At 33.5% G+C, this 9,540-nt stretch overlaps 1 protein-coding gene across 1 annotated transcript; it reads right to left on the minus strand.

Annotated features, from left to right (window-relative positions):
- Positions 1-328: 328 nt before the first annotated feature.
- LOC137836843 (ABC transporter B family member 15-like) lies at positions 329-9,305 on the minus strand. Its single transcript, XM_068645605.2, has 8 exons — positions 8,777-9,305; positions 8,508-8,562; positions 8,239-8,417; positions 7,293-7,750; positions 6,628-7,168; positions 2,655-3,569; positions 1,797-2,139; positions 329-1,663 (listed from the first exon to the last, which is right to left on the minus strand). The coding sequence occupies exons 1-8, from the start codon at positions 9,029-9,031 to the stop codon at positions 627-629; spliced, it is 3,783 nt and encodes a 1,260-aa protein (XP_068501706.2). The 5' UTR covers positions 9,032-9,305; the 3' UTR covers positions 329-626.
- Positions 9,306-9,540: the final 235 nt, after the last annotated feature.

Here is a 9,540-nt window from a genome sequence, read left to right on the forward strand (position 1 = left end):
TTATTGACTCCATTTCTAATTTTTAATCCCATTAAGTTTGTGGGGATTATTAGTGCATGAAACAATTGCCACTTTTAGATAGATGATACTTTGTTATGTTAACAAACATCTGATTGAGAAGCAACTAGTTTTTCTTGTATAGTGAATTTTTTTAATAATAAATACAATTTTCATTCTATTTGTTTTATGTTCTTGTTTTGTTAATTTTTTTTCTTGATTTCTAGTAGAAATGGAAAACATGAATGAGATTAGGCATATTAATAAATTTGTATCTTGAAAATAAAGTATTTGACTTTCCTTAGTTTCAAGGGTAAACTCAAAATCTATATTTTAGGAGACTAAGACTAAAGACTACATATATTTAAGTCAAATGAAACTAATTATCATACAATTGATTTAAGCATATAATATGAGAAATTTAGAGACAACAACTCTTATAGGCCTTATCTTCCATCTTTGCCTAGTTTACTTTTCATCCATCTTTCTTAATTTACTTTCACTAGTTACAGCTCCATCACTCTTCTTTGTAGCTATCTTCCCTCAAGCCAAAGAAGAGGTTTAATAGTGATCTCAAATGGATGTGACCACTTGGTTTGTTTTGGTTAGCTGATTTCATATCTGAAGCATTAACCTTCATGCTTTGTTGGTCTTCTTTGTAAACTCACCAAAGAGTAATAAGCTCCACTTGGTCCCTGAGCCAACAAAGATGAGTGAGTCCCTTTCTCCACCACTTTTCCCTTGTCTAACACAGCAATTAGATCACAGTTTTGTATTGTGCTTAACCTGTGAGCCACCACCACACTAGTTCTCCCTACCATCACCCTGTCTAGAGCATCTTGCACCAATTTCTCTGATTGGCTATCAAGAGCACTGGTGGCTTCATCCAGCAACAACACTTCTGGGTTCTTCAATATGGCTCTTGCTATTGCAATTCTTTGCTTTTGACCCCCTGAGAGTTGCACTCCTCTGTCTCCACACCATGTTTCATAGCCCTCCTTTAGGCTTGAAATGAAATCATGAGCATTAGCTGCTCTTGCTGCTTCTATGATCTCAGTTTCATCAACCTTGTTAGATGCTCCATATGCAATATTTTCCCTTATGGTCCCACCAAACAATGTAGGCTCTTGGCTTACCAGACCAATGTGCTTCCTAATTGATCTAAGGTGATATGATTTTATGTCTCTTCCATCTATGGTCACTATCCCTTTTAGGGGGTCATAGAATCTCTCTATTAGGCCTATTATTGTTGATTTGCCAGAACCACTTTGCCCTACCAATGCTGTTGATTTGCCTGCATCTATTTTGATTGAGAAGCCTTGAAAGATCATCACATTGGGCCTAGCTGGGTATGCAAAATGGACGTCATGGAGCTCTATTTTCCCTGTCAATTTTTCAGGCTTGTACCCATCTATGTCATCAGGCTCAGTTTTTGTGTACCTATCTAGGATTGTAAAAACAGAGCCCACAGCATCAGCCCCTTTGGCAAGGTCATTGGTCATGCTGCCAGCATCTGCAATGACCCTACCTGTGCTCACCAAGATCATGAAGGTCTCAAACAATGCTTTGGCATTGATGACCCCTTGAAACACAAGCTTTCCTCCATACCAAAAGTCTAAGGCCCAAGTACAAAATGTAAGGCTTTGGGAACAAGCAAGACCAACACCTGCAAAAGCATTTTTTTTATCAGCAATGAATAAATGAATTAAAAGAGACACTTTACCAACCCTTATACAAAGCTCATTCCACAGATACAATCCACACAAAAAACCATCAAACATAAAGGCATAGGCTAACACCTGCAAACCATGATTGCCGAATGCTTTCATGACTTGGTCCCTCTTGAGCCTTTTCAAGCATCTTTAGGATTCTCTCTTGGGAAGAAAATGCTGTGATTGTTCTAAGGTTGGAAACAGCTTCTGCAGCTATCTTGCTACTTTCATCTTGGGCCTTGATGGCCTTGCTAGACATGCTCTTGAGAAGGACACGTCTTGTGTAGAAGCAGGCTATGATAATGGGTTGAACTGCTATCATAACAATGGCCAACCTCCATGCAATGACTAGGCCCATAGTGAAAGCTATCACCACTGCAGAAATGGTTTGCACCACTAGAGCCAATCTGTCTCCCACCAAAGACCTTACCTGTGAAATACAAAAGGTGAAAACTAAGTTATGAAAACAACAATTACAAAGATCAGTTAAGTCATAATTACAATGCACACACAGATAACATTGGCCTAAGGAATCACAGTTGCTAAATAAGGACTAAAAAAGAATATCATTAGTAAAAGGAGCCACTGATTGCAGTGGAAAACAATGAAAAAAAACCTGCAAATTATGATCAAAAGAAGAAATGATCATTTACTTACAGAAAGTTATATGCAAATAAGATGGCATTTTTTCAGCACATTTTCTATTTCTTATAGATATTTGTCATTTATTTGTGTAAAATTTAGCACTAAATAGCATAGCCAAACCAAAATGTTATACATTTTTCTCTATACCCCACACAGCCTAACTGATATTCAATTTGATGCTAATTTCATTGTTTCTGTATACATAAAAGTGTTTGGTCTTTATATGCTTGGAACAACATAAAAAGGCATGGTAGTAGTAAAGCAAAAACAGTTTAGGCCAAAATAATAATAAAAACATACCACATTGGCTTCTTTGGCAAGTCTAGAACAAACAGCACCAGTGGAATTTTCATCTTGATCGAACCATCCAACTTCAAAAGTGAGTATCTTGGAAAGCATTCGTTCTCTGATCCTTTTGGTTAGGTACTCTCCCATGTAAGCAAAGTTATAGTGTTGGAGGATATTAACCACCAAAGAGAACACAGCCAACCCCAGAAAACAAAGCGAGTAGATCCTGGTTTTCTCTTTTATCTCATCATGGTCTTGGAGAAAATAAACAGATATCACAGACCCCATTGAAAATGCATACACAGGCTGTATTGCACCAAACAACACTGCATTCAAACACCCCATACATGCTTGCTTCCACTCAGGAACATTCAGTGCCAGCAATCTTCGAAAGGAGGGAAGTGGCAGCTTCTTATCTTCCACAACAACCTCTTCAACAACATCATCACCACCACCAACACGAGGGATTGAGTTGGCAGAGCTAGACTGACTCACAAGAGAAAGCCTCCGGCTGCTTGTGTTGTGATTATCCTTGTTTGCTATGGATGATGATGAGGATGCAGGATGAGGGTGAAAAGGGGTGTCTTCTCTCTCACCTTTTGCTTGTTGGAGACGAACCAGAGAGGTGTAAAGGCCATTGTCGTTCTGGATGAGTTGATGATGTGACCCCATTTCCATGATCTTCCCACTTTGCACCACAGCAATCACATCTGCATTTCTTATGGTGGATAATCGATGAGCAATGATGATGGTGGTGCGCCCCACTGCTGCATTGTCCAATGCTTCTTGCACAACTCGTTCGGATTCAGAATCCAAGGCACTTGTTGCTTCATCTAGCAAGAGAATTCGTGGCTTCTTTATTATTGCTCGTGCTATAGCAATTCTTTGCTTTTGTCCCCCTGACATTTGAATTCCTCTCTCCCCCACCTGAAAACAATATATATATCTATGAAGTAAGGATCATTGGTGAATTTTGATTCTTCTAAGGAGTAAATTATCATGCAAGAACAAATATCTTGTGTGAATTTTGAGTCATAAATTTACGAAGCTAAGCTGATAAATCATGAACAACCTGCAAAACCATGATTTTCTAATATATTTTGATGCTCATGACATTCTTTTTATCCGCAAATAATTTGTATAAATATAACATTTTGATGTTTATTACAATTTTTTATAACAATAATAAATAAATAAATAAATATAAATCACTTTATTCTTATACAGCTTATAAAAAAGTCAACCAATAAAATATTATCCAAATTACTTAAAATTCATCCAAATTACTCTAAAATAAGAAATTCCAAAAAGCGTAAAACAAACAATGATGTTGATTACATACTTTCCATGCATTGAACTTGGCAACACTACTTTTTTTAATGAGTTGAAAGTATGTGGGAAAGGCTCTATCTAACTAGTGATTTTAGAAAAATGTTTAAGAGTTTGTACAATGATAGAAGTGAAGTAATTAAAATTATTAATCAATTGCATGAACTCATGTGATGGAGAACGTTTGAAAGGGTGTAAGACATTGTTTTAACCTATTTTGGATAATCACATGATAAAATAAAAACCAATTTCAAAAATAAAAAATAATTAATTTCTATAGTTACTAAATTAAAAATCATTTTAAAGATTATTTATTTATTTATTTCTAAAGTAGTTTACATTATTGTTAAATGATTTCTAAATTAGTATTAATCAGCAATCAGAGTTTTAACTACCAATTACCTTGGTTGCTAATTAGATATTTAGAAATCATTTAACAATATAGAAAGTTAATTTAGAAACCAATTTTTAGTTTCTAAAATGGTCTCTATTTTAGTTACTATAACAACTAATTATTTTTTATCTCTAAAATTGATTTTTATTTTATGTTTTTCTTTGTAACAGTGTCAATTATAATCATTAGTGTCTATTATAATCATTGATCATGTTACTGTATATTTTGCTTTAGTTATTTTGCATTTTCCCATGAGCTACTTCTTTCGTGATATATAAATAAAAGATATATTAAATTTTTCCAAATAACTTTTTAAGCCTAAAATTCAGTGTTTTCTGAAATTCTCCTATCTAATTAATAATTGTAAATTTAAACAAAGCTTAATTAATTACTTCTAATTGAAAAACCGGAACACAAGAACAATGAGCCTTTCTAGATGCTAAGATTGTAATATTATTATAATGGGAACAAATGAATATAATTAGAACAATGTTTCTTAATTGCTTCAACTATGTAAGGTTCCCTATGCTTAATTAATTAGTGCTAATAACTTACATGTAAGGACAAGAGCAAGATGACAAAAAAAAGTTAACATAAACACGTGTGATAAAAGTAAAAAAAAAAAAGAATTTCCTTTTATTAAAAAAGATTAAGTCTTTAATAAAATTGACTAATAATAATTATAAATAAAAATCATTTTTAAAAAGGTGTTAGAGTGCAACTTTTTTTAATATTTTTATTTTCAAATGTGAAATTGTGGTGTCATGAGTTGTACTATAACATGCTTTGGAAAACATTCTACTATGAGATGATGGTTAGATTACAAATTATTAATTAAGATGCCGGCCATTTATGAAACCTATAATTAAAAACCATTTAGAAGAAGTTTATGTGCTTTAGGTAGTGGACCACCAAATTATTTGTTGAACTTTTCTCTTTTCTTCCTACAAAATTATTGTAATTAACATAAACACGTGTCACTTTGATGGATTACTACATCATGAACTCAAAGGTTTGGTATCTAGGGAAAAATGGTGAAAAAGTTTTAAAATTATTATATTTTAGTTTCTTATTTTAAAAATATTAATTTATTGTATTTAAATTTCTATGAATTGAGTTTCTTAAATAGTTTCATATGATTAAGTTTTTATTCATAACTTGCTTTTAAATTGTTATATATTTTACTAAAAGTAAAAAAAAATGAAATATCTCCCTTCAATGCTTTAGCTTTATGTCCTATGAAATCTTTCAAAAATAATTAAACAATTTTCAACTAAAAAATTCTTCCAAATATTGAGTAAAACAAAAAAAAAGGGACTTGAGAGAGGTATATAAAACAAAGTAATAAAGCTACTTGAATATTCTGGCACTGAATAAAAGTTATAGAATTTAAGATATGCTTAAAAGCTTTTATAACTAATCAAAAATTAGTTTTGACATTGGAAAATAATTATTGAATAAAAATCAGTACATTCGATTGAGTGTACAGAAAAAACTTTCAGTGTCAATAAATATATTATATATTAAAAGAAATTAAAAATTTACATCAAACACTACAAGAAAATCATAAAATAAAAATTAATTCTAGAGAAAAAAAATAATTAGTTGCTATAGTGAAGAAATTAGAAATTATTTCAGAGATTAAAAAATAATAATTTCTAAATTAATTTCTATGATTGTTAAATTGTTTCTAAATTAGTATTTAATTAACTATCTACGTTTTTAGTCTCTAACATAGTCTCTAATTTAGTCACTAGCAACTCATTATTTTTTATTTCTAAAATTGGTTTCTATTTCAAGATTTTCTTGCAGTGAAAATGGTTTTCATTGGACTTCTTTTTCTCGGATTGATGTCCAGAATTTATTCTATTAAAAATTTATGAAGGATTTAAGTTTGTTGGATGTTTTTTTTTTATATCTTTTGAGGAGAAATAGTTCTTGCGGTAATATTATGTGTTAATGTGTTTCTTATTAGTACTATGTATAATGGGTTAGCCTATGGTTAGTTTGGTTGTTCCTTAGATAATTAGGTAGGCGTTTCGTGGTAGAAGTATGATAAGGTGTTTTGCTGTTTATGTATAAGGGTTAAACCACTCCTGAATTGGTTCCCATTTATTTATTTTTTATTGTCGATAAAAAAAATTGTATAACGGGTTAGATCATTAATTTATTTATTTTTTATTATCGATAAAAAAACTTAGAAAACATTTAAATTTTGGTTTGAAAAAAAATGAATAAAACATATATGAGCAGAGCACTAACCTGAGTATGATATCCTTGTGGCAAGTGTGAGATGAAAGTATGAGCATTGGAAGCTTTTGCAGCCTCGATAACCTCTTCCTCAGTAGCATCTTCTCTTCCAAACAGTATATTCTCCTTAATGCTGGTCGCAAACAGTGCAGGCTCTTGACTCACCAACCCCATTTGAGACCTCAACCACTTCAGTTGCAACCTATGAATGGCCACACCATCAACACGTATCTCTCCCTCAACTGGGTCATAGAACCTCTGCAGAAGTGATATCACAGTCGATTTTCCCGAGCCACTCCCTCCAACCAGTGCCACTGTTTTCCCTGCAGGAACCCTCAGGCTAAAATCCTTCAGAATCACACTGTCAGGCCTCGAAGGGTACACAAAGTCCACATGCACAAACTCCACTTCCCCACCAACCTTCTCCAGAATCTCCCCTCCCATGTTCTCTGAATCAATCTTCGGAACCCTTTTTATCACTTCCATTATGCGTTCTCCTGCACTGCTTGCCTCTGAGAAGTACTTCACGTTCAACAAACCAGCACCTAAGGCCCTGTCACACACAAAATATCTGTCACTTTAAACTCATCAAGTTTCATCATTCTCATAAACATCGTTTCCAATGAGTTGAGTTGAGTTTAAGTAAATGAAAGGAGATAAAGGGTAGGTATAATTACAATCCTCCAAGTGCTATGGCTGCACCAACTGCAAACACAGTTCCACCTTTAGCACCATGGTACATGACCAATCTGCTACCATAATAGGATATGAAAGCCCATATAGCAAACACAACACCATTGCTTCCAATAGCTAAGCCTTTTGCCAAGCCTTGTCTCAGTCCTAACTCTACTGATCCTTGTAGAGCATCAGAGAAAGCGTCTATTGTCTTGCTTTCTCCCACAAAGGAGTAGACGGTTCTGATGGAAGATATTGCCTGTTCTGCTATTGTACCAGCCTTGTTGTACTCTTCTCTTATCTTGCTAGCCAACCCCATTAGGGTCCTCCCATACATAAAACCAGGGATCACAAGTAGAGCCACAAAAGGGAACCCCACAAGGGTCAATCTCCATAATAATGCAAAACCCACTATGTAGCTCCCCACAAACATAGACGCATTCATCAAAAAATTTGGAACCTAGTTTTCAAATTTGGGAGAAACTGTTAAATCAAATGATGTCACCACACATATATCACAGACAAATTAATACATCTCAACTATATAATTTGTTAATTAAAAGTTTTATAGTAAAATTATGAGAATTTCTTCTAACTGCACTCCAAACTTGACTTTGTAAAAAGTACATAGATGTTTGGTTTTTGTTTGTTGAAGTTGCTTTTGTCTAAAAGAATGTTATACTGATTAAAACTAGTGGAAAGTCGTTTTTGTGATGGGTTACACTGAATTTTGTGGTCAACTTGCTCTTAGTAGCAAAAAAATAGTTAAAACCAAACCAATATTTTGACAGCACATGTATAAATGAGTTATTTGCTCTTTAAAACTAACATATTAACAGACAATAAAAAACAGCTCTTGGAATAATTTTTGGATAACTTAATTATATATATATATATGCACACACACAACATTATTTTTAATATGAAAAGTTGTGGTTTTTTGCAGACCTTTTCACTAAGAACATCTTGAATTACGAGGCTGTCATTAGAGACACTGGTGATGACCTCAGATGTGCTACTGACATGCAAATCAAAGTATGCAACTTCTTGCCTCAACACTGCCTTTAGGTATCTCACTCTCATTCTAGCAGCTTGTCTTTCACCAGTTCTTGTCCAACAATAACCCTCTGAAATCCCCCAAAGTAAAAACACTACAATGTTAACACCTTTTGCATCATAAAAACTAAAGCAAGTCAAAATCAAATTCATACACTCACCTAGAAAACAAGCAACAAAAGACCCACTAGCCAAATATAACAAAACCACAGCATTCTGCATTACAAATATAATAAATCAGAATCAAATTTCTCATATTTCTCCTTCTGTGTTCAGCTGCTGGTTAGCAATACAAAAAATTATTATATAAAAATAATTAGTTATTATAATAATTAAATTAAATATTATTTTAAAAATAAAAATTATTTTTTATTAAATAATTTTCTAATAGTAAAAAAGAGAGATAAATAAAAAGTAAAACAAAATAAACCTGATTGATGGCATGGATGAAAGAGCTATCTATTCCACCAGAAAAACTACCAATATTGTTCATAATTTTGCTGGTGATAAACAACACCAGAGGGGTGCCTATGCCATCACCAATGGCTCCAATCAATCCCAAAATCATGAGAAACATATCTTGGCCATCAGCATGCATAAAAATGGATCGAATAGAGCCACTACTCTTCTTGTTCTTCATAGCCATGGAACCAGAACTGTTATGGTCACCACCACCACCACCCATTTGGTGCAACCCTTTAGTTAAGTTCCTCAGAAGCAACCAACAGTGAGATTCTCTGAGCTCTACCCTGTGGCTCCTTCTTCTTCTGTCTTGCTTTAAAGACCCTCTCAGTGGCCTTGTTATTCAATATTGCTGCAACGTTATGATGAAATTTATAGGGAGGAGAGAGTGGTGAAGTGGTGGGGTCCAAAAGCAGCACACAGAAAAAAAGGTGAGGGTTGTGTTGTTCTCAGTAACATGTGTGGAGAGGCTTGTTGCAAGGGTGTAGGAGAGTGACATTTCAGAAATCAATTAACTAATCATAAACCACATGTTTGACTTAATAATAATGCACCTCCTAAAGCGTCATTAATGACGTTACTTAGTAGCAAAACAGCATAATCCACAAAAACAAACATTGTCTTTGAAATCTTGTAGTTTTAAGAAGAAGAGATCAGAAAATAAGACATAGATTTTGTTTAGTTCTTATAAACTCTACTATAGGTAAACCTAAGCTGAAACTATGATCCTAC

Source organism: Phaseolus vulgaris, chromosome 4 (assembly GCF_051622355.1).
Source record: "Phaseolus vulgaris cultivar YP4 chromosome 4, ASM5162235v1, whole genome shotgun sequence".
Lineage (NCBI taxonomy): Eukaryota > Viridiplantae > Streptophyta > Magnoliopsida > Fabales > Fabaceae > Phaseolus > Phaseolus vulgaris.

Bases quoted from the DNA above. Each gene is read 5' to 3' on its own strand.
- LOC137836843 (XM_068645605.2), bottom strand. From the start codon at position 9,031: ATGGGTGGTGGTGGTGGTGACCATAACAGTTCTGGTTCCATGGCTATG. The intron at 8,563-8,776 runs GTTTATTTTGTT...TTTGTAATGCAG, and splicing joins TCATCCATGCCATCAATCAG to AATGCTGTGGTTTTGTTATA. The intron at 2,140-2,654 runs GTATGTTTTTAT...TGTATTTCACAG, and splicing joins TTGCCAAAGAAGCCAATGTG to GTAAGGTCTTTGGTGGGAGA.